This window comes from Rattus norvegicus, chromosome 2 (assembly GCF_021556685.1).
Source record: "Rattus norvegicus strain SHRSP/BbbUtx chromosome 2, alternate assembly SHRSP_T2T, whole genome shotgun sequence".
NCBI lineage: Eukaryota > Metazoa > Chordata > Mammalia > Rodentia > Muridae > Rattus > Rattus norvegicus.
Genome location: NC_141535.1, coordinates 236,046,041 through 236,072,060, shown reverse-complemented (window position 1 = coordinate 236,072,060; position 26,020 = coordinate 236,046,041). Strand labels below are relative to the sequence as shown.

The 26,020-nt window shown below is 41.0% G+C and overlaps 1 protein-coding gene across 9 annotated transcripts in view; it reads left to right on the top strand.

The window, feature by feature from the left end:
- Sh3glb1 (SH3 domain -containing GRB2-like endophilin B1) overlaps positions 1-21,908 on the top strand; it is a 33,964-nt gene extending 12,056 nt beyond the window's left edge. The window contains exons 4-12 of one of the 9 annotated variants that reach the window (XM_087617196.1): positions 796-929; positions 1,961-2,053; positions 5,212-5,250; positions 7,183-7,206; positions 9,457-9,546; positions 9,956-10,056; positions 14,789-15,017; positions 15,381-15,455; positions 21,663-21,908. In XM_087617196.1, coding sequence (XP_087473322.1) covers positions 796-929; positions 1,961-2,053; positions 5,212-5,250; positions 7,183-7,206; positions 9,457-9,546; positions 9,956-10,056; positions 14,789-15,017; positions 15,381-15,455; positions 21,663-21,665 — 788 coding nt within the window. In that variant the 3' untranslated portion in view covers positions 21,666-21,908. Of the gene's footprint in view, positions 1-795; positions 930-1,960; positions 2,054-5,211; positions 5,299-7,182; positions 7,207-9,456; positions 9,547-9,955; positions 10,057-14,788; positions 15,018-15,380; positions 19,896-21,662 lie in introns of those variants that run through there. The other 8 variants (XM_087617195.1, XM_087617208.1, XM_087617204.1 and 5 more) reach the window with 8 other exon arrangements.
- The last annotated feature ends 4,112 nt before the right edge of the window (positions 21,909-26,020 follow it).

Below are 26,020 nucleotides of genomic sequence, written 5' to 3'. Positions count from 1 at the left end.
CATTGCACCTGCACTAGCAGAGATGAACCTGCTTTCCAAGGGTTCCTTTTCACGTTTGCAGTCCCATGCACAAAGAAGGTGTATGTCCCACCTAAGTTAACACTGCAGCCCCAGGCATGCCCAGAGGGCCTTTCCCAGGCAGCTCTAAATTCTGTCCTGTTGACAATTAACACTACTAGGAATTTCACACAAAGCTTTTGAAATGTCTTCATGATTTTCAGGCTTGATGTATAGGGTTTCCTTTGAGCCATGAGACAGTCTAGTAAGTTCAAAAAGGTAGAAAGAAACCCCTGTTTCGGACCAAGCAAAACCAAAAACACACAGGTCCATGGTATTGATTGCCCATGGACACTAGCCTAGGGAATGGGCCGACCCAGAGTTCCATTTGGTCTCAGTTTTCCAATAGCTCCAGACTACTCCTGGGGCCTCAATATGAGCTTTTCTTAAGGTGTAAAGCCTTAGGGAGTTTGAGGTGTGTAGATGAAGCACAAGGCGACTGACTTGGTCCACCCAGTAAACAGCTGTGCTTAGCCTGGGCTACACCCCAAGCTGGCTTTATGTCCCCATGTGCCTGTCAGAGAGCACAGTCAGGACATGATGGGCACCGAGTTCATTCTTGTCCGTTCTGTTAGATACTGCCTTAAATTTAAATAAGTGCACCTTTCAAACTATGTTTGATTTTGCTGATGTAAACAGGCTGACAGTGAACTTTTAAGCAGATCAAGCAGGAAAATTACCTTAATTTCCTGATATTACTAGACCACTAAAAAGACACAATTTTTTGTTCCTTTGAAGGTAATGCCCTTATTAAATGTGGAGAAACACAGAAGCGAATTGGAACAGCTGACAGAGAGCTGATTCAAACATCAGCCTTAAATTTCCTCACTCCTTTAAGAAACTTTATAGAAGGGGATTACAAGACAATCGCAGTAAGTAGGAGAGCAGTCCGTTTGTTATGTGAGTTCGATCTCTTTCCTTTTGTGTGATTTAGATTTCTGCTTTGTCTTTAATGAATAATCTACCCTCTTAGTTATGGTAAATGTTGCAGATTTAAATGCTTAAATATTCTAAACAGGTGCATATTCACCAGAACATAAACTAAACTTCAAGAAAGGGCTTTTAGGAATATAATCCCCCTTTTTTAGGCCTACATTGATGTTGATATGCCTGCACATTGATTTTCATGCATTACTAACACATAAATCTATGGAGAAATTCCTGGAATAATTACGAAAGTAAAATATTCACTGTAGTATACTTGCATGTTAATTTAAACTAACTAGAAACCTAGTTATCGAAAATTGTATTTTTGTTCTGTGCTTTAGCTATATTCCAAGAAGTGTATTTTTAATTGCAGAAGCATAAACATTCATGTTGTCACTTTCTTTATAAACTTAATCTTAAAAACTGTTAGTCCAGAAAGCTTGTCTTATTGCCGACAGAGAATAGAGGTGACTGTTTCTCGATAAGACTTGCTCAGAGCTCCTCGTTGTACATACAGCTCTGAGTTGCGTGCATACTGCATCTCCCATACTGCAGAGTGTCTGAGGACCTTTCAGTATGCTCGCCATACCTTATGGGCTTTACTAAAAAGGATACTAGCAGAAGCCAAAAATATGGTTCAGTAATGGAGTGTTTGCCTGGCATGATAGAAGTGGGTTCAGTCCCCTCCATTAAAAAATTACTAATAATGTGTCAGTAGGATGGAATCTGATATATGAAATATAAAAATAAAGAAAGTAGACTCCATTACACTTATATAAAGCATTGTGTAGAAACGTGAAGTACTACTAAGACCAGTGCACTGTCTGTCTTATTCAGACTGTAATGGGAAATCGTTCTGTTGTGCTAGACTTCAGTTTGCTGCTGTGACCTATTAAGAACAGCTGGCCCAGTGTATGGGTGGTCTTACAGATTTTAGCGTCCTTGGCTTTACTTTATTCTTTTTGATTATTTATAGAAAGAAAGGAAGCTATTACAGAATAAGAGACTGGATTTGGATGCTGCAAAAACAAGACTAAAAAAGGCAAAAGCTGCAGAAACTAAAAGTTCAGTAAGTAGTGTCCATTTATTTGTATCTAATAGACTTATTTCAGCTTAGTAACATCAAAGACTGTGAAGTATTTTACTAATGCACCATGTAAAATACAGATTACAGAGTCTGCAAGCAGGCCATATTTCTATTATAAAGCGGATTGGTCAGAACTAAATACATCCCAGCCAATTCAAAATAATCATTACCAAGAGGCCTTAATCACCAATGTGGAGGTGCCGCGTCCTTAGTCTTAGTGCGCACGGCCGATATGCTTTAAAAGGAGATAGATACAGTGGGGACGGGAAAGGATTTTAATTAAGGTAAAATGAATCAAGTGTGAAAATATTTGCCTATGACTTAAAAAGTAAATGAGTCTTCTTTCCATGTCAAACTCAAAGGAATGGTCAAGAAGAATAGTTCCCAAAAGGGTCAGTAGTGTAAGCGTGGCCTCCCAGGAGGCTCTTCTGAAAAGGAAGAAACCCATATGGAGAAATAAGCTTGGGTATATTTTTCAGAAAACCAGCCTTTAAAATAGTTTTTTTTTAATAGTCTGCATATTAAATATGATAGTCCAGTGCTTTTAAGTATAACTTTTATTGATAAGCTGTCTATAATTTTATTACATACAGTATTTAAACCAGAATGTAACAATTTGAAAAATAGTATAATATAAACAAATATTTTAGTTTGAGCATAGGGATGGATGCGTGTTGTTAAGAGGCATGTTGTCAGGACTCGCCACCACAGCCAGTCAGTGCTTAGTAAGCCCACAGCCACGGTTCCAGGGATGTCCTGTGTAGTTTCCTTTGGAGAAAGGAAGGTTGTAATTTACTGTATCGTGAAATTTATACTTTGTATTAGTGAGTGCTAGGAAGGGCTAGCTCTGAGAAGACAGTAATTCACTTTCATTTTCACTTCTCAGTTTATCATAGTGTCTACACCACAGTGTAATTTCCATTAACAAACCAATTTTAACAAATTAAAATTTTATAAATGAATGCAGTAGATGCCAAGAGACCCTACATAAATTTATTAGTTTCTGGCTGTTATGTAAGTTAGTGTAGGTTGACTTTTAAGATTCTAACTTTATAATTAGGATAATCTTAACAAGGATCATTATTCCCTCAATAAGGGGAAAATAAATACCTGGAGTAGAAAAGAAAGTGTGACGATTGTGGGATAAGAGTAAATAGAGTTGCCAGGTTCCAACTGAAACATTTGTTAACCAAGCATGAGGATGGTCTGCTTGTAACCTAGGGAAGTGCCAGGCAGCCCAGACGTGGTGGTCAGATGCTAAGGTCCTGTAGCACTGCTCTTAGGAGAGGAACTAAGTGTAATCGACACCTTCTGAAAAATAAGACATAGTTCTGGAAAGTCGTTGGCAGTTATCACAGCCATGAAAATATATGTTCAAAATTAAAAGATGATACAGGTGGTAATAGCCCAGCAATTTGATTTAAGGTTTCTAGAATTACTGCATTACATAAACAAAATTTATCTGTAGCCAAATAATGAAAATATTAGTTCAAACAAAAATTCCGTTTTTATTTTTCTTCCGTACTTGACTCATTCTTCTTCAGACATTGCCATAAATTTGAATCCCATTAGGTAGGAAAAGTCCTCTTACTTGATTACTGCTTGTCGTCTTGAGGCATGCGGAATCTAGTAAGATGTGTTCTGTCCCCTGTCCTTCAAGTAAATGAAAACGAGGAACCACTGGGACTTTAGATTCCCCCCTCCCCCACCGCCCCACACCTCTCTGCCCTGCTATATTTCTTGGTTTTTAGCTGGCAAGTAAAGAGGGTCTTTTTAGCTTAGATATTGTTTAATTTCACTGCTTTTTTGGATTTTGGTTTGTTTGGTTTTTTTTTAACATGGGTTACTTTGTGACTACCCACTGTTGGACGAGGGAGGTCGGGGAGGGAGGCTCAGCACTGCTTTCTAAAATATTTCATTTACTGTTCTCCTGTTCTTGTTCTTTAAATTCTGTTTGTATTGAATGCTAATTTTGTTAAATGTATTCTACTTTCATTAATACTGTAAAATTCCTGCAACATTCAATTCACAAATTAGTAGATTAGACTTAGCCATATCAGTAAAAAACAAAACAAAAAGCCAAATGAAATCCACCTGTCTCCAGCTTTCCAGCATGAGTAACTTCTCTCTACTAGTTTGTGGGTTGAAAAGTGGTAAAAGGGTATCAGAAGCATCTCTCAAAAAATGTGCCAGCACAGCAAGACTAAAAGCGTTTCACAGTGAATATGAAAAGTGTTGCTACAGTAAGACTTCCACTGAGACCGTGGCTCAGCCACAGATTCCGTTCCCATCACCACTAAATAAAGAAAAGCAGACATAGGTAGGCCTGTAATCCCAGCCCTTGAGAGCCCCTCAGCTGCCTTCTGATGTTGAGGCCAGTGTGGAGTGAGTGAGAAACTTTCAAAACAAAACAAAAACATCAGTAAACGTTCATGTCAGAGAATCGAGGAGAAAATTGAATTAGTGCATTTAAATTATAAGACACCCATATTTGGTGACTTAATCATAATATTAGCTTTTTAAAAAGTCTTTTGTTTAATTGGGAGAGAAATTGGTTTTAGTGTTTTTTAGCATGTAAAAGACTCTATGAGGAAGTGTCCCTTCAGATAATTCCATAGCATGGATTGTGTCTGTGACCTAAGTATTCCCTCAGCAGTCTTAACCTTTGCCCATAACCGCAGGAGGTCATGCCCGTCATAACCTTAACCTCACCTGCGCACGTTTGCAGTTACAGCGTCTAGAAATACAGGGATTGCTTATTATGTATAAATAAGCAAGGTCTGGCTGAGAACATGGTTGCAAATGCCAAAAGTTCACAGAATAGAAATGAGCTTTAAAAACGAAATGTGGTGGTATGAAATAGGCTTTCATAGATGAAAATGTAATGGTGTTAATTTGTAATTTTTAAAGAGTATATTTCCCATAAATGAGTGATTTGAAATCAATGGCTTTTGCCTTGAAAATTGTGTGTGTCTGGGTAGGCACTATTACATGACCTGTGCAGGAAACAGTATGGTTTGTTTCTTTTTAAGTAAAAGAGCTTTACTGCCTGTTCAGCCTGTGTTTTATTGTGCAGAAGTAACTCTTTCAGTGTGTTCCTGGGTATAATGTGTTCTTTGTCTCTCACCTATGCACTTAAGCAACTAAACTCGGCCCGCCCTGAAGGAGATAACATTATGGTAAATTTCTCTTACATGCTCAACTTCCTGCATGTAAAATGGCTGAAGGTTTGTTGGCCTACTGTGTTTTCTACATCTTACATAAAATGCCTTCTCTTGCTATTAGCTGCGTATCTAAGTAGCTGGTGTTAGCACTGATTATGTCCAAGCAAAAATGCCAGTTGGAAGAACAGCTAGCACATTACAACAGCCAGATGTGTGGGCCGTGCCAAACAGAGGCGTTACCATGGGTAATGCACCTTTTCATCTAGTAAAAGATGTTCATTTAGTGTTAGTTTAGGCTGAAATTTCATAGTTACTTTTAGTGATGAAAATTAGTAAGATTTACCTTACTTAGAAAAACGCGAAAATAGACAAATTGGGTTTTTTTTTTTTTTAAAGTCTTTTGGGTTTTCAGTTTTGCTTAGTAACGTCATTATTTACTGTATTACTGTTGAAATTCAACATAGAATTGTTATTTCTGCCATTCCTGGGTGACACAGATCCCAGTGGCCAGGCCTGTTCCATACCCAGTGCTAACTCACTTAAAATTTCAGCATGGGGATAGCCTGGAGTGAGATAATGAAATTGTTTACAATAGTTAATGTTCATACAAATTGAGCTCAAATTGAAGACACTTTTGAGATTTTGTTTGCTTTAATGAAGTAAAATTGTGAATATAGACACAGTTCATTCATGTTAGCTTATAGCAATTGATAGTCCTTGGGCTGGATACATGTCTCAGTCAGTTCAGTGCTGGCCTGCAAGCATGAGGAGCTGAGGTTGGATTCCCCAGCACCCACATAAAAGCCAGGTATTGCAGTACCCGTCAGTAACCCCAACCCTGAAGGCAGGGGTGGAGGTCCCTGGGGCTGATGCTCCAGCTTCAGTGACAGACCAGAGAATCAGGCAAAAAGCATCAAGGAAGGCACATGTAGTCAACCTCTACCTGCTACATCTCTGTACCAACACGCACACACACACACACACACACACACACACACACACACACACACACACACACACAGGCACACACGCATGCACAAATGAGTGCATATAATACACACAAAAACATTTTTGAAATTATATTCTAAATAAATCACTTCCATTAAAAGTGGCAAGAAAGCAACAGTATACTTAATAATTAATGGATCGTTGTTGATTACTTTTATTCTTTTAGCATTGAGCTGAAAGCAGGGAAAAAACCTGATGTTTTGGTATTAACTATTGTTTGAACCTATTGATTTTTTTGGAGCCCTAACAAAATTGTACCTTTCCTTAGATAGCAAGAGAATGCACTTATTTATTCCCATTGTCTTGTCTGTAGGTAATTGAGAAGGCTGAGACTATTTCAGTCATTTTTAATTTATGAAAATCATAGTTTCCTTTTGTCCGTGGTAAAAAAACCTAAACAATTAGGAAGACTGTGCTTGATTTATTAAAAGCATTCGTTTTATAGCTGTTTATCATCTATCTACAATGATATTTAACAAACTGGAAATCTTAGATGATTATATTTCAAAGGGATTGTTTCTCCCAAAAAATATTTGTATCAGTAGCATTCAGGGTCCATATATCTTTGATGTATTTTTTATTTTCTAAAATTTTAGAATTTATACCTCAAAGAGAAGTCAGAAATCATATAGTTCAGACCTTTCATTTCACATGAGAGACTGGGTTCTCTATGATAGGGCGGACTCCTCAATCTGAGGAGGCGGCCATTCTCCTTTGTAGAGTTATATGATGTTTACACTGGTAGTGTTGATATACGTAAACGGCAGACTTTATAATATATCCGCTACACCGATTTAGATTACTACTGTGTTAAGTTTGTAAGGGAGAGAATATGCCATTTAAATTAAAGCACATTTCTCTATACTAAGTCGTAGAAAATGTTAAATTCCAACTTTATTTCATGTTGTATATTTCTCTCTAATTTTTAATGCTGGCTAGATTTGGGCAGAGGAAGTGACAAAAGTAAGTAAAACCTTAAACTCCTGGGTCAGGAAACAAAAATGTAATTTGTCATTCACTTAATAAATACTAGGTGAGCCCCAGCCTGGAGCCACTCCTCATTATGACCTGTGGTACAAAGCTTTTAAGACTCTCAAGAGTATGGAAATGAGCGAGTCTGTTACAGTAGCAGTTCATATGGCACTCGACGCGTCCCGCACCACGAGCAGCCCTAGACAGGAGTCAAGCGAGTGGTATTCATATAGTGCCTTGCCAGAAGACAGGAGAAATACCTGACTAATCTATTGACGGTTATGTTTCAATGATTTTAAATGTAAAGAATACTAAATATTGTGACCCCATGTCTTCAGAGAACTGGGGAAACTAAAGGTGGTTCTCTTGAGCACCAAAATGAATTTTTCTGTCATTTTGTAGGAAGAGCCACAAAATGTATAATTTAAAGCTGCATACTACACAGCATAGCATATGTTTTCTTTATAGTTAATATCATAACTACAGATACCCATCATTATACTATGTGACAATTGGATCTTTTGATTTTCTGTCCCTCCGCCTCTGTTCAGCTGTCCTTCTGCCTGTGGTCAGATGTCCCTCTGCCTGTGGTCAGCTGTCTCCACCTATAGTCAGATGTCCCTCTGCCTCTGTTACTATCTTTTACTTTCTCTAGCTGGGAAATCAAGTTATAACTCAATAATTTAAAGAAGAAAATTATAATTTTAGTGATTCATTTCAAATGTTATTTGAGGTCTTCAGAAATTTGTCGTGGACTCATCATTTACTCTCAGGCCTACAAAGTCTGCATTCCAAACGAAGGTGTTAGCAGTGAGGACAGGTGTGAGCTTGGCCCCAGGTATTTAGATAGCTCTATGGGCCTTAACTTCTATCGTGTACAAAGCTGCTGACTACAAGTGTGTTTCAGTCATCGCTTCTTGAACTATTGACTGTGTGGTTTGTCAGCACAACGTGTGAAATGCTTGACTTAAGGTCTCATCCTCCTGTGTGGACTCTCTTAACTTACTGTGGTCCACCCTGACTTCTCATTTCTTTGAACCTCTAACGTGAAAAAAAAGCAGAACAGTGTGTAGAGAATATAAGCTGAACATAGAATCAAGATGGAGAGATAAAAACACCATGGCAAAAAAGCAACTTGAGGTAGAAAGTTAACTGTGGCTTATCATTCTGGAGGGAGAGTTGGTGGTCTTAGCTGGCTGGTCACATGTTCATCGGTCATAGGAAGCAGAGAGAGGACAGGGGGACTCTGAGGTAGGACTCTGGAGCAACTGTCCCTGTGCTTCATTGTTAACTGGTTCATGGAGCCACAAGGGTCACCGGGATAAAGAAGGCTGTGCAAGGAGACTGTTTGACCTTGCTTTATGACATCTTGGGAATGAGGTTGAGTGTCCGCATATGACTGGTTATTTATGGTAGAGAGTCTGTCACCTGCCATCACTTCCGATTGTGGGATTAAGGTCATTATTCAGATGAACTCTAAAGAACTACTTCTAACCAGTTTGGAGATGTTTAATGTCAGTATTTAGTATATTTAGATTTTGTTGATTTTTCTGTGAATGATTTTGTTCCAGCACTAAACAGAAGTCAATAATGGCACCTGCTTCTCATTTCCAAAGTCAGTGACTTCATCTTGGTAACTTGAAACAAGCCCCAGTGAGGGTATTTATATCATGCAAATCAGGATGTTAGAGCACTTCCGTTTCCCTTTGAAATGGGTGTACTAGCACAACACTCAAGACTAGATATAACTGGAGAAAGACTTTAGCTCTGACCTTATGATGCTAGTGAGTAAAGCCTATCATGCACAGCTTGGGAAACACTGCAAAGGAAAGTTAGGGCTGAGAATCCTAAAGGGAACTGAGAGCCTGCGCTCATCAGTGTTGGGTACCTGACACGGGGTGGGAAGCCTGGGGCTCTACTCTGTAATTGTCTACTCCAACTTGAAGACTGTTGTTAACTTTAAGTACAAAGGGAAAGCACACAGTAATAATTTGGAGGTTTTTAATGTAATGCTTTGGCATGAGTCGAGTGTTGGTAAGGAATCAGTTGTGTCAGTTGTGTTTGGTGGCACAGGTAGGTCTAGAAACTCAAAACCACTTAAGACACACAAAAGAGTTTGTATCATCAGATTCTAATTTGGAGTACATTGGGGAAATTTCTTTCTTTTCTTTTTTTCATTTTGGTATATGTAAAGTGGACTGAGTCTTCTAATGAGAGCCTAACAGTATGTTCAAATTTCAGTCTGAACAGGAATTAAGAATAACTCAAAGTGAATTTGATCGTCAGGCAGAGATTACCCGTCTTCTGCTGGAAGGAATCAGCAGTACACACGTGAGTGTTAAATCATTTCCAACAAAAGACGCTAAGATAGCGCCAGGCAGCTCAGGAGGAGTTCATGTGATGAAGGCGCCCTGAGGTACTGCGTTTAAGGAGGGCTTCCTGTAGCAGTTACCTCTCGAGGCAAGGTAAAGACAGTTTACAAGGATCTGAGGAATTGTGTTCATTTTCTCTTACCTCTCAACCACGCATTTGCATACTTCATAAATCCTCCTGCTGGTTCCCATTGGCTGAATGAAGTTTGTCAACATACTGTTCACCAGTAGTTTCGTCTTAATAGGCCTGATAGGAATATTCCAATTACTAAACTTTACAGTAGGTTACTACAGCTTATTCTCCCGTTGTTCCCCTTGGCTCCTGCCTCTTGACCTTCCGAGAACTGACTGTACCTTTTCCATTGCAGGCCCATCATCTCCGCTGTCTGAATGACTTTGTAGAAGCCCAGATGACTTACTATGCACAATGTTACCAGTACATGTTAGACCTACAAAAACAACTGGGAAGGTAGCATCTCCCTTTTACTTATGAAAGTCATGATTAAGGTGGAGCACAGGCTTAGTGTGTGAGCACTGGGCACAGAAGCATGGTGACCTGAGGGTATCAGACACCACAGCATGGGTCTATTACCCCAGCACTGCAGCAGCAAGAGGGGAGGCAAAGCAAGAGAGTCCACTCTGCAGGCCAGCCAGCCAGTCATGAGGGAGGGCAGTAGGGAGAGAAATGATTGAGACAAAGCATGACACGCCCTGTGCCTACATCTGCTCTGCTCACTGACAACAGCAGAAGACACCATTTGTTTCAGTCCTGATGAAAGGCGTTCAGATTGCTTATATATGGGAGCTGTGACTGTCATTGGGTAAAGTCTCGGGCCCCAAGCCTAATGTCCTGGACCCACATGGTGAAAGGAGAGAACGCCTGAAAGGTCTCCTCTGACCTGCACATGACCTCCACATGCCCACCATGGCACATGCACACATACCACAGAAAATAAATGAAATTTAATCTTAAAACTTTAAGATTTTATGTATAACCCAACAGCAGGAATGAGACTTAGAAGAGATAAGGACCCTTAGGCTGCCTACAGTTGCCTTACTGTCATTAGCAGACTTCTGAGGAACATTTTTAGCTCTTCTAGCACAAAAGGATGTTACCTGAGATGACAAGATAATTAGGAGAATAGTTTTCTAATGCCATATAAAGAAAGATATTGAGGCTTAACTTTTATTTTACTACTGAATACTTCCTGCTGTTTGTTGAGGAAGAGAGAGAGGCCACATTAACACTTTATTCTTAAAGGTAAGCTAATTCATGTTTGTAACTTTGGAAGACCTCAAGCCCCTTATATAATTATTTTGAGTATGGTAATATACTTAAAGCAAATGGTACATAAAGCACATAACTGAATCATTTATCTATCAAATATTCAGTGTCCCTGCCTTGGGTCCCAAATATATTCTGGACTTAAAAGCAAACAAGCTAGGTGTTTGGTGCTTGGTGACGCTCATGTGTAAGGTAACGTTTTAGCAATGCGTGCATGAGTGTAAGAGTATCAGCCGTGGATACTCGGTAAAATGGTAGGAGCAGGGTGCAGTGAGGACATCTAATTATGGCCTTGCTGATTCTAGCTGAGCTTCCAGATGGAGTTATTTTAGTGAGAGTCATCTAGATGAACAAGGCAAGGGTAAATGTTACAGGCAAACCAGGATACGCAAGAGAGAGGCAGCGAGTCTGGGACACCGCGATACTTTCACTCCAGTGAGAGCAGTGATTTAGTGGGTAAGGAGTTGTTTGTGCAGCTAGAGGTGTGACAGAGTTGTAGCATGAATGGCCTTAAAAGTAAATTGTGGTAAGGAGTCATGTATCTGTACAACCATTGAGCAAGAGCAGTGACACTTTACATGTGAAGGAAAAACAGCAGAGCATTGTCTCAAGAAAAACAGCTTTAAAAGAGCCGCTGCAGTGTTCATCCTGCAAATTTATCCTTCAGGTTTAGGCCTACACTTAACGTTAGGCAGCATCACAAAGGTAATTTAGATCTTCAGAATACAGTGGCCTACTGTTAGTCTCCTGGAGGATCTGCCTGGCTTACATGTCTACATGCTTGGTGTTTTGGTGGTAGTATTCATGTCTGAATGCAGAACAGTTTAAACCTAGGAAACCTAAACACTTCTTCCTACCTGCCCTGAGGCTGCCAGTGTAGCAGACGGCTCCTGTTTGTTAGTCATTCATACTTAGGCTACCCTGTCCTTGGCACTCAGCCATGGAAACCCAGCCACATCTCTGTACTCTTCAAGCACCTTACAGAGTAGAACCAGTGCTGTCCTAGAGAAGAAAGTCAATCTTGCCTTTCTACATTCACAGACTGTATTGCTGTGATTAGGAGTAAAGGGGATGTTAACCCTTCCGTTTATTCCAAGATCCTTTTTCAGGAAAGGATGGGATGTAAGGCACATGCCTGCAAGTGTAGGACTGGCGGGGGGCCATCCTGACAGAGAAACACCACCTAGTTAGTTAGTTAGTTAGTTAGTTACTTACTTACTTACTTACTTACTTACTGTAGGTTTGGATATGCAGACCGTAACAAGTAACAAAGCTTCCAGACCACACTAACCAACCCAAAGCTGTTCCTAGAGAGAAGAGCCAGGCTGTGATAGTGTTGGTCGGAGTAGCTGAGTAACATCTGTCACTTCTGTAAGGGCATTCGTTGTGCCCACATGCTCTCCAGACTCCTCCTGAGCGTTTTGCATAGACGTTGCTGTCTTCACCACCACACAGGATGGACACTGTCAGGAAACCATACATAAGGAAACAAACACCAGGCACAAAGCTAGTGGGTTTTTTTATTAATTTTTTGGTAATTAAAAGGCTTTAACCATTCAGCACTTTTTTACAAATAAAAGATATGTAAGTCTGGGCTCTGTGGTGCGATGGCAAGCCAGAGAGAATTCTAGAGTCTCAATCATCGAAGACAGTTGAGTGAACAAGAGCAGCTGGCTAGCCATGGCGTCGGCGTTGTTGTGTGAGAGGCTGGAAGAGGAATTGGGACAGCAGACTGAGCAAAGGTTCCAGGTAGTTCTCCGTAAAGCACAGCCAAAGGGAAGAGCATCTGCAGGTATGTTCCTTAAGTTCAGAAATCACAGTGGCCTCCTAGGAGAATGACAAAACAGATTGAGAGCATGCAGTTGTATTGGACAGAGGGGAGGGGTCACTAGAGTCCTCTCCCTCAAGACGCAGTCCTGGGTACCTAGAGCAGGATCAGCCGCCAAGTGCAGTCAGCCCTTGGCAGTAGGAGACTAGGCATACTTCCCTTGACTTCCTCCTCATTAAAAAGGAGTAAGTCTGTCAGCATCAGCCGGCTGCAAGGATTTGGGGAGAATGGCTACCATTTTTAAGGTAAATGAGAGACTACAAAATGGTCACCAGGAAAACAAGTGAATCGCCTAGATCTAATTAACAGTGCCAGGCAGCACTGTGGACCAGGTTAGGGGGCTCTGCTCACAAATGTAAGACAAAGCCACAGAGTTTTCCTTCTTCTTCCCACACAGTGGCTACATTAGTACTGAGTCGGAGTGTTGGGAAGATTGTACCAAGTGAGTGTAGTGATGTGAAAGAGTGCAGGCTGCGGGCACAGCGTGGGCACCGTGACTGACTGGACAGGAAGGACACTAGTATGGACCAGCAGGCTGCTTCAGGGTGACTGAGTGGACATGAGGGACACAAGTGTGGACTGGCAGGCTGCTTCGGTGGGATTACCAGAGGAAATGTGATCAAAGAAGACACTTCCTCACCTTACGTCTACTGAGATTAGTGAGGTCTAGAGGGAGGGAGGCTGAGGACAGACAGCTGCGGGGACCCAGTCAAAAATCAACACAGAAGAAGTCCATGCATGTAAGAGGCTAAAGGTTAAGGCAAATTGTCTGTATGGCTATTAAAATCAATAAGAATTATATCATTCCACATATCTACCATCAGATATTTGCAACAAAAGATGGTGGACAGTGTATGGCTGATGTACAGGTCTGGAGAGCTGGTTAGGGAAGGGTGAGGAGGGGAGCACTGTTGGGGAGCACTGTTGGCCTCTGCAGTCAGATGCAGGAGGTAAGAGTAATAGGCCTGGTGCTGGTGGCTGACTGGTTCTAGGCAGCATGGTGGTCATAGGAGAATTTCTTCAGGCTGTGGACGGCTCAGTAGTTACGAGAACTTGCTCTTGAGCATCAGACCTGGGTTTGATTCCCAACACGCACATGGTAGGTAGCTCAGAACCATCTAACCTCAGGTCCAGGGCATCCAACAGGCGTGTGTAGTGCACGTACACGCATGCATGCATAACGTAAGATAAATAGGAAAGCTGTGAGGACGCTGTTATTTCCCGAGGCATGGAGTTCATGCTGCCTAGCATGCATGGGCTTCATGTTTCAGTGTAAAGCACAGGCAGTTCTAAACACATTGGAAACTCTACACTATGTCACTTGTTTATAGTAGGACTTGTATTTTTCCTTTAAAATTAATAGAAAAATTACCTTGTAAAATATGCTATATTCTCCTATTGAGTTTTATATTTCGTCATAATTATCAATCATAATAAATTAAGTTGAATGTTTTCTCTGTCAGTCTGTATGTCCCTTAAAGTAGTCATGACATTGGTTCTTCTTAAGGTAGCAGTGCTGAGGTGTTAGACAGTACGTACTCGTTACTCAGCTGTAGGGGAATGGGATGTATTGGCTTCCTGACAGAGCTCAGGCAACCAAATATTTCTAAATGATAACAATAGTAATAATAATGATGATAATAAGGAGGCTACACTTTTACAATACTGCCTACTGTTTAGCTTTTCTTGGTTTTAACAATTCACAGAGGAAAAGACATTGATTTTATATACATGCGTGCGTGCGTGCATGTGTGTACAAAAATACAAATGGCATATATATTCTTGGCAGTAGTTAAGAATAAACATCCACACATATATACCCCAGAGAGGAATGTTGGCCAAAGTGTTCTTTAAATTTAAGTCAACAGAGAGAGACAGCTTTGAAGTAAACCTTCAAGGATTTCATATTTGAGTGCTGCCTCAGAGGGAAGAGAAAGACAGACCTTCCTCACTGAGCTGCATCTTTACCATGGGAAGGTTGGTAAATGGTGCCACCAAGTGGTGATAGTGAGGAACCTAATCACTTGAAAATAGATAAGTGAAGTTTCTTTCTTTTTTTTCTTCTTCTTCTTCTTTTTTTCCCAACAGTTTTCCATCCAATTATGTTTCTAACAACAATCAGACTTCTGGGACACCTGTGCCGTATACTTTGTCAAATACCATTGGTCCTTCTGCTGTGGCTTCAACAGGTAGCCTGGTAATCACCTGTCCTCCTAACCTCAGTGACCTTAAAGACTCCAGCAGCACCAGGAAGGCCAGGGTGCTGTACGATTATGACGCTGCCAACAGTACGGAGCTGTCACTCCTGGCAGACGAGGTGAGCGAGAGCTGTGTAGGAAGGAAGTTACCTCCAGGCACACCGTGTCTGCCATTAGAGCAAAGTGTAAAGCCCTCGCTGCTAATGGGAATAGTTTATGATGAAGGCTTTATGAATTTCAGTTGTTATATTGACACCTCAAACTTCTTATTTTATATAATAGATTAATAGAAATAATGTTTTAAATGTTTATACGTAAAACTTTTATTTATACATAGAATTGCCACTGATAAATTCCATAATTTTTCAGCTAAATGGATATTTTAAGTCTTTAAATAGTGAATAAATGTTTAATACAAATCTTATATTTGCTATATGCCTATTTTTAATATAGTTAATAATTGGAAATATTCTATTTTGTAGGTAATCACTGTGTTCAGTGTCGTTGGAATGGACTCCGACTGGCTAATGGGGGAGAGAGGAAATCAGAAGGGCAAGGTGCCAATTACCTACTTAGAGCTTCTCAATTAATTCAGGGAGACCATGAGAGGTTGCCCATCATGACACCATATTTATATAAATAACTCTAAAGCAGGTTTAAATACTTTCAATGTTAAAGTCACAAGAGACTGAAAAAGAAAAATTACAAGCCATCAGAAACTGGCTGTTTGCCAATAAACCTGCATGGTTAATCCTTCATTACAGAATTTATGTTAGCGATTTCATGACAAGAATGTTTTCTTAAACAATTCTCTTTCTACTGAGGTTTCACTAACAAACAAGTTCTACTTTTGAGTCCCAACTTAAAAACAAAAGGATTCTTTTCTACTGAATTTTTCATTAACGGCGAGCTTTTTCTTTTATGCAAAATAAATTTATTGTGCATGATGCCAGTGACTCATTTATTAGGTACAATAGCCAAAGAATAAAAACCCCTTTTCACCTTGCTGCCCAGTAGAAATCAGATGGCTTAAGTGCTAGGCTTTAGTAGGGTCTCCTGGCTTTGGAGTTTGGGTTGGGTTGGGTTCAGTTTATTGATGTTTAATACACTACTGGATAGTTTCTTCTAAACCTGAGTCTTGAAAAGTATTACCTTATTTCATAATTTTGTTAAGGTTGTAGAACACCGGGGACAAATTCATTCACTAAGAATAATTTTAAGATTATTCAGTTGCTAAAATTGGCTGCTTAATCAGAACATTGAGAAGATACTACACTACAGTAACGGTTTGTTGTTGAGCAAGAAGTGTGTAAAACACAGGGTAGTGCATCAGCATTCCTTACAGGCCAAGTAGGCATGCAGTGGGTGAAGTCCGTCCTCATCAGGGTCTCCGGTTATACTGTCGCTCCCTGGAGATGACTAATGACACAGTTGGAACTGGAGAAGTGCTGTAAGGGCTGTGCTATCCATAGCACAAGTTGCTATACATTGCCAGGTGAGGAATTCTTTGGTTAGGTCTTCAGGTCTCATTCATTCATCATCCATCCATCCATTCAAAGGACATTTATTGAGGACCAGGTACTTTGTTGATCAACTAAGTATACTTCTGTGAACAAGATGTTCTTAAAGAAGACAAACATTAACCTCTAATAGGACTGATGTTGTGATGGAGGAAATAGAAGCATTGTGTTAGGAATTACCTAGTTTGGATCTGAGAAGTCAGAAGTTGACCAGGTAGAAGGAAAAGTTGTGTTGGGCCCAGAACCAAGAGAGCATCAATCCGTTCAGAGTAGCTTAACAATGAGGTACAAAAGTGCAGTGTGTTTACTCAGAGACTCTGGGATCGTAAACTCTTGAGCTCTGAAGTAGTATTTAAATAGCACTTTAGAGCATCTATTTGTGTTAAGAGTGCCTAAGAGCTTGGTAAACATGGAGAAATTTAGTTCTTGGTCCCAGCATTAACACCCCTTTATTTCTTTGCTGTCAGATCAATTCCTCTGCAGTTTCCTAGTTCTGTAAAGCTCTGACTCACACTTGTTACATACTTAAGGAACTCCAAAAACAGCTTGGGATGCTAGTGTTCTAGAGAATCAAGTGAATGCAGTTTTGTTGGTGGTGTTTTTCTCCCTCAGAAAGGAAGTCTCATAGCCTAAATGCCATCTGTTATATTTGTCCATATTTAGTTTTTAAGGGACTGTAAAAGTGTGGGTGACTTAAAACAGCAGCTTGGTTCATCAAATTAAGTTTTAGGGAATTAGAGCAGTACAGGGGAAAATATAAATATGGGCTGAATTGATTCTGTGTTTGTATCCTCACATATTGGACTTCCTGGAATTCAACTCAGATTTAGAGCTGCCATTTTTTTATCAGTAAAATGGGGATAAGTATGTCACCTGACAGGAGACTAGTCCACAGGTGTTACTTTGTGTTTTGTGCATTTAGGCAAAGACCTGGCATATAGTAAACATTTTGTAAGCACAGATGCCCCTTTTCATTCCCTGACACCATGCAGTATTCTGTTTCCAGCAAGAGTGCTGCTACTAAAGATGGATGCCCTTAGATACAAGAGGATTCACACTGTAATATTCACAGGAGCAAAGGCTACTTGTACCGTTGTCTATTGTTTAGGCATGTTCTTTTGTTTAATATTTTTGTTTTAATGAGCTTTACTGTTTGGTTGGATGTTTTGTTTATTTGGTTTTGACTTAAAGTTATGGGTTTAGTTTCCCCTCAGGTAAAGACCTAAGGAAATTGTTAAGCATAGAAGAAAACTCTTAGAAAGCCAATTAATTCATGGTGCAATTCACAGTTATTTAAATCAACCCTCAGCCCCTGAGCATAATTCAATAGCACAGTAATGAGTGGAAGTTGCGTATATTTGTGAAATAATAAACAAGGAGATATTTATAGGCCCTCTACAAACTAAAAAAGAAGTAAAATTTAGCCACCTTTGTCCTTAAAGTAATCTAACTTACAAGGTTATAGTTAAACATTTTTTCATGGTGCTAATCAAAAAAATTCACGTTGCAAGAGATGAGGTTCTTAAAATGAGAATGTACCTCACACTGACAGACAAGGAAAATAAGCCTAAGGCCAGCATCCCCAGATTGCTACAGCCCATCCTCCCAATCGGGTACCTTCCAAACAGGAGCAAAAGGAAGCCAGCATTAGTTAGGAAGGATGGTTCTGAGGTGAAGTAGCAGGGAGAAGGTGAGAGGATCGGACAGACTTGCTTATGCAGAGAGGTCTCAAGACAGCTGTGCTTTGTCACACACCATTCCAACACCTGAAACTTTGAAATGAATTGTCTAGCTGCACAAGCCAGAGTGCAGAGCTGTGGAGGGGAGCATGGCTGACAGGCAGGTGTGCTCCAAGCTCTCTGCTTCCCTGTGCACTTGTTGCACCATAAAACTCTGATGTTAAAAAAGTTCCACACCTGCCTTCCTCACTTTGTCCTAATTGGAATGTCGGCAAAGTACAAGACTTCAAACCAGCAGTCTCGGCACTGCTGGGAACTTGTTGAAAATGCTAATTGATGCTTTCAAATATTCTACCTTATTTATACTTCTGTCTACACGGGCCTGTGGATTAGTAGTATTAATCTCCCCTGTGGCAGCCTTTTAAATATTTTTTTTTCTATTTTTCGGAGCTGGGGACCGAACCTAGGGCCTTGCGCTTGCTAGGCAAGCGCTCCACCACTGAGCTAAATCCCCAACCCCCTTTTTAATATTTTAAGACAAAAACTTAATTTTACTTTCGTTACTATGTCCTAACTATTAATTGTAATTATGTTATTTTTATAATTTATTTATTTAGCATGTAACTGTCACTTTGGAATGTAGCCTTTCTAAGATAGAGACTATAATTCTGTTAATCATAAATTACTCTTAGCACTCAGCTCTTATATATGCTAAATAAATACTTGTTGGGTAAAAGGGAAAAATGCTAATACCCGTGTCTTCCCCCACAAAACCTACTGAGCCAAATTCTGGAAGCAGGGCCCCTCAGTTGTACAGTAAGCCATTTGCATGGTCCTGCAGTAGTCAGTTGTGAGAGGCACTGCAGAGCTGACAGAGGTGGACATTCACCCTCAGGCGCCTACAATTTGACAACACTTGAACATTTCCCCTTGCCTCTGTAAGCCTTACCACCACTGTAACTGGCTGAGGTTCTTTCAGACCAGTCTAAGAAGTGGGTATGAAGGTAGAAGGATACATTTAGTGTCAGTAAGGAAAGTATTGCTTAGAACAGCAGGACCTGGGTGACACAGGTCTCTGGGAATGTGGCCCCATCGTCTAAAGCAGTGAGTGGTTCTCAACCCCTTTCTCGCCTGAAACCATCAGAAAACACATATTTACATTATGATTCATAACAGTAGCGAAATAAGTTATGAAGTAGCAATGAAAATAATTTTATGGTTGGGGTCACCACAACATGAGGAACTGGATTAGAGGCCACAGCACCAGGAAGGCTAAGAACCGCAGCTTAAACAAAGATGAGCTCTAACCACCATACTTCCACACAGTGCCTTTGAATTGGGGTTTAGCCTCGAGACACCCTGAGAAGCCAGTGAGGCCATATTAGACTAATGTATGTACACCTCTGTACCTCAGTCCCTAAGCTCACTTCTACGGCAGTAGACTTTTTAAGAATTATTAATACTTTTTTATTAATACAAGTCATAATAAACTGACAAAAAAATTTTAGAGGTAAAAATAAAAACATGGCGACAGTTCCATCGTCTAAGAAGTGCTGTCTGAGGTGTGGCCTCCAGATTCTCTGTACACTTACAGATTTTTTTTAATGGGGATCAAATTATACATGCTGTTTTGTAACTTTTTCACTCAACAGTGCCATGCCTATCTTACTGTGTCATATGTATTTCTACATCTTTTTTAATGGATGCATGATATTTCTTCATATGTGCCACATTTTGTTAAACTACTGTTGAATTTTTAGGTTTCCAGTTTTTCACTAATAAACTGCTTTGAAGAACACTGTGCAGCTAGCTCTTTGTGTCCCTATTTCCTTATGTGCTAGAAGCCTTGTATGTGCTTAGGCTCACAAGTAAACCCTCCCTTCCCTCCACTTCCCTCCACCTGCTCGTGGGGATGCTGCTCCATCCGTCTCAGTCCTTCCCTATGGCCCCTGGCACTGAAGCTGAGGAACGGGCAAAGCTGAGCACTACTGGCCTCCGTGTTTTACAGAAGTGGGTGTGGAAGGTGCCTTTAATGACTGTTGGTGGAAATCGAGATGTTTGTCATCGTCACTCAGAATCTTTCCTCCGTTACCTAGTAACACTCTGTCTAGCTGATGAAAGAGCAATAGAGGAGCTGGTGAAATGTCTGTGCAAGCCTGAGGACCTGAGTTTGAATCCCCAGCATCACTCAGAGCCAACCATGGCAGCAATCATCTGGAATCCCAGTGTCTTTGCAGAGACATGGAAGATGGAGACAGACTTCCCCAAAACCTAGCTCGCCTGCCAACCTGCCGTGTGCAGCAACTAAGACCAAAGTAGGAGCCCTGTCCTGAGCCGAAGTGTCAAGTCCGCAGAGCTCCACCCAGCCGTTGTGACACACCTCCTTCATACTCTCCCGTACAAGAACACGCACTAATGAGAGCCCCCTGCCTTAGCAATCTCATAGTGACAGAACCTTCGCCCGCACACTACTTACTGAGGCCTGACCCATCCCTTCACCACCGCTGCACACCACCACCACCACCACCCACTGCCTGTTCATTACTGCCTTAGACTGCTGTACTCAAGTCCTAGCACAGAAGCTCTTAAATCTTGCACAAACCTAGTCCTCCAGGAGAACACCTGAGACCCAGGGAACATCGCCGATGACGGCCGGAAGACTGTAGCAGCCAGAGGATCGGGAAGTGTGCTGTGAGACTGCGTCTCCTAGTAACTCAGAAGCTGCATCCGTAAAGTCTTACCAGTGTGTCTGCCCAGGCATGAGCAGAGGACACCAGCAAACAGGCCAGAGGAGAAAGCCCATTAGGCCTCAGCCCTGTGCAAAGAACTAAAGGCAACTAAACAAAGCTGGGAGAGGGAGAGCTGGGCCTCGGGAAGGAGCACATTAGTAGGGGTTCCCTGCCAAATGGTCAGCCCTGAAAACATACAAGTAACATTATATGGAGTCAACATGTTATACTTAGGAATATATGGAGGTGTGTGTGTGCCAGTGTACATATATACTGCATCAATAACGATTAAGGATATGAGTGAGGAAGAGCAGGGAGGGGTTTGGAGGAAGGAAAGAAAGAGAAGAATAATTAAAACAGTCTCAAAAGTAAGCAACAACAAAAAGATAAATGTCATAAGCGGACACTGCAAGCATGTCGCCAGGGTTCCTTTTGTCCCATATCCTTTGGAAGGATGCTCCCCTTGTTCACTTCTATCTGCATAAGGAAGTTTCTCTTGGGAGTATATTACTGCCCCCTCCACTGGCTTTGATTAGGACCGTATCACAACATCCATGTTTTAATATATTTGGACCATAATACTGAGAGTTGTAGAGACCTGCCTTATTACTAGGATCCACCCAAACTGCTATTGCTACAACACAGCCATACTGCTATTCTGTCTAGACAGAATAGGTAGGTCCTAAAACTACTTAGCACAGAAATTAAGACTATAGACTTTGGAATACAATATAGATTATAGAATCAAGCAATTTTTTCAAACCTAGCACTATTACCACCCTATGTCTTAGGCAAATTATATGACCTTAATTCCTGTTTGTTTGTTTTTTCACAAGTAATACACAGGTTGACGTGTACCGCCTCCCTGATGTGAAGCATGCAGTACTTCTGAAACAGCTCGCTGGCCAGCAGTGCACCACTTGAGAATTTATAAGAAATGCAAACTCTCTGATCCCTGCTGAATAAGAAACTCCAGGGTGGAGTACAGCAACGTGTGTTTTAACAAACCCTCAGGGAACATGATGCATGTAGAACCTGGTGAACCACAGTTGTGCAAATTAAAAGAATTCATGCAACTCTCACATCATAGTTAATTTCTAAATAACACTACTAAAATTGCTAAAGTAATGAAATGGACCATTCACAAGGAAATTTCTTTATGTCCCTTTCATAACTGCCAATTTGACAGCCAAAAGTTTGAGATTAAGATTTCTGATGAGCCTATGGAATACACATCCCTACACTTTCACCATAGGTAGAATGGCAATTTTTAGTAATTGAGATGGTCTTAGTCAGTGTTCCATTGCTGTGAAGAGACACCATAACCACAGCAACTCTTATGAAGGAAAACATTTAATTGGGGCTAGCTTATATTCAGAAGTTTAGTCCATTATTGTACTAAGTATAACAGCACCTAGGCAGGCATGATGCTGGAGAGTTAGCTGAGAGTTCTACATCTCAATTGGCGGGGGTGGGGGGGGAGGGAAGGAGGGAGACTGACTGGGCCTAGCTAGAGCATTTGAAACACCAAAGACCCAATAACACCCCCCAATAACACATTTCCTCCACCAAGGCCACACCCACTCTAATCCCTGTCAGGTAGTATCACTCCCTCTTGACCAAATATTCGAATATATGAGCCTCTGAGGGCCAGTCCTATTCAAAACACCACAGAGATCTATATATAAAACAATCCTACCTCCATAAAAGAGAAATATTAGTGGAGGGTTGAGACTTTGCTCAGAAAACAGTTCAGAATTGACTCCACCACAGGGGAAGAATAAGTGGGAGAGTTTGAGCTTCAACATGTTTGGAATTGCTCACAACACACATTATTACATGGTGTGTTCTAAAGAAATCTCATTATATGTGCATACCAGGACTAACTGTATCCCATGAACCTGCCTAACAAATTCATTTCATAATGTAACCTGGAAAACTAAATGAATTTACTTCAACACAGGGTATTTGGATATAAACCAATTACATGCAGGAGACTAAATGGTGACTTCAGAACAGCTTGTCACAACCCATTCTTTTAGAGAGCACTGGACAGTGAGGCCAGCAGAAATTAAATCTGGTTAATAAGGCAAATTATTCACTTAACCTCATGGGCCCTAGGATTTCTCACCAATAAAAGGAAAACATTAAAATTCAGATCACTAACATCTTTCTAGCTCTTGTATCCCAACACACTTGAGAAAAGCCCAAGCTTTTCAGGTTTTGGTAATAACTAAACTAAACCAAACTTACTCACCTGAGCAGTATGCACTGTGCTGGCTGTTGGGTGGAGTTATTTTCCTCATATGTTAAACTTCAAAGCTGTTCAGTCAGAATATCTGGACTGGTAAGTAACCAGTAGACATTTGGAAATCCCTCTCAACCAGGACTGACCAGACTTCACCTCAGAGGAACTGGACACACGCCATGCTGACTCTGTAGTGGTTCTAATGAGCCTTTATGAACAGTGGCAGTGATCATCATATATTTCTGTATTCCCTTTGAAAATACTGATAATACACAGTATTCCTAACATTTGACCTACTGTTAAAGAACACTCTCTTCTTTAAACCCAACAAGAAGGCATGTCTGCCCCTGCTTTGCAGACAGGAGAATTGTGAGCCATTCTGTGAGAGGGCAGCAGAGCCAAGTGCTGTTTCCCACTCAACAGTCTTGTCTCCTTTTTTTTTTTTTTTAACACTTATTTGCATGTGTGCACAGGTGAAGAAAGATGCATGCTGTGATGCATTCGGACATAAGAGGACAATTTGTAGGAGCCAATTCTCTCCTACCAGGTGGTTCCTTGGGATGGCACTCAGGTCATTGGGCTGGTACCAAGCATCATCTCCCACTGAGCCACCTCGCTCATGTTTTTACAATGTTTTTATCTATGCTCCTAAAACATGGCCAATATCTATTTTCTATACAGATGGCTTAGAACTTTTTATAAGGCAAAAAATGTGTTGCTCTTAACTATGAACTAAACTAAAAATACCTACAGTCCACTGAGTCAACAGGGGACCTCATTAGCTGCCACATCTGAAAGAGCAATGTCGGTTTAAATCAAAGAAAGGATCATGAGTATCTTCCCCTAGTATATAAGCATGTCTATAAATTCAATATTCTAGACTAAACCCTACATTCAACAAAATACCATAAACAACAGGACTATTATAAGCCAACATATGAATGTACTCAGACATAATCTTACAGACACCATTTTAATCAAATCTCTATGAGTATCCTCTTCCCTTATTGGTCTATTCATTTACTGTTCTCCATGAAACCAACCAGTGGCCTACCCATGCCCCCTTCTCACTCCTGGCCAATTAAACTTGGGACAGCTAATGTGAAACTTTATTGGACATCTGGTTCTCACTTCAGGACCACTAAATGTGTTGTCACCCATACAGTCTCCTTAAATTAGACATCTGGGTGGCATTGGTCTAACCATCCCATGCCCAGCATAACTTCGGTGTCACATGTCTGGTATTCATTGTTAGGATGCTGTGACTCGGCATAGCTGTCAAGGCATGAAGAACAAATTACCATGTAGCTGGACTTCAGAGTTCATATCATTAGTCCACAGGCCAATGAATGGATAAGGGTATGTTTAATGCTGGAATGTGCTTATATACTTGAACATTTTGTTTAAATAAGCCCACAGAAGTAAAGCTTCCTTTCTGTCTCTCCTGTAAAACCGCTTCCAGCCATAAACTGAAATGCTACACCATTGTCCCAGCTCTATCAGTTCTCTAGACCAATCTCTAATGAGCACCTTGAGCAGCAAGCAGGATTACACACAATGCAATCTCCCCAGAAGAGAGAAAAAGAGTTCATTCTAACAGTCAACCCGAATAGAAAAGTGTTCTCTCTGCCTCTCATGAAAACATGAAATCTGGGATTTTGTTTGTTGGGGGAATTCTGTTTGTTCATTGCCAGTATTCAGTAAAGCACTGCTCTGCCCTATTTAGTGGGCGTAGTGGCTATTCCTAGTTGTCAACTTGACTGTATCTGGAATGAACTACAATCCAGAATTGAAAGACTCATCTGTAATCCTGATTCTGAGGCTAGGAGATACAAGTTTCTGACTTGGATTTTGGCATGGAGATCTTGAGGCATAGGGGCTATGAATCCCAGAAGCCTAAGGCAAAGAGATCTCTGAGTTCAAGGTTATCTGGGACAAAGGAAGTCCCAGACCCAGCATGGTGGTACACACCTTTAATCTGGAACACACCTTCTGCTGGAGAACAACATAAGGACATTGGAAGAAGGAAGAGTCTCTCACCTGCCTGCCTTGTGGGACTGAGCCACCGCTAGATCCTTGGACTTCCATTCACAGCTGCTGCTGACCATTGTAGGGGAGTTGGACTACAGACTGTCAGTCATCAACAAATTCCCTTACTATATAGAGACTACCCATAAGTTCTGTGACTCTAGACAACCCTGACTAAGACAGTGGAATAGGAGTATGTCATTTAAAAGAAAGTAGTTGTGGGCTGGAGAGATGGCTCAGCGGTTAAGAGGACTGACTCTTCTTCCAGAGGTCCTGAGTTCAACTCCCAGCAACTACATGGTGGCTCACAACCATCTGTAATGGAATCTGATGCCCTCTTCTGGTGTCTGAAGACAGTGACAGTGTATTCACATACATAAAATAAATAAGATCTTAAAAAGAAAGAAAGAAAGTAGTCAAGCCCCATGGCATGAACCGGGTGCCAGCCACTGCTGGACTGCTCCACACACGTTTTCTAACCACATCCTGTAACAGCGCTGTGGGCTGGAGACTGTAGTTCTGGCTCAGATGAGAACCTGAAGCTAATAAAGAGCCTCTCTGCTCGAGTGTCCTGGTGCTTACAGTGTCCTGGGCTGTCTCTCCTATCCCTCCCTCTCCTCTGGAGGCTAACACTTCTTGTTCTCCCATAGGTTGTCAGATGCTAGTCATGGCTCTAGAACTCCCGTCACGGCCTATTCTCACTGTTCCTTTAACTAAGGGGAGATTGCTGAAACTTGAGGATGCATGGGGACTAAGGGACAAAAATGTCCCTGAGAAGGAAAGAAAGATTAATAAGACATGGGAAAGGCTCAACAGCAGTACTGACCAGAGCCCAGAACACCTAGAAAAGAAGACAGTGGAAGGTACGATCAGGCAAGAGGAAATTTTAGCTACTTGTGATCAGATGTGCAAATAGCT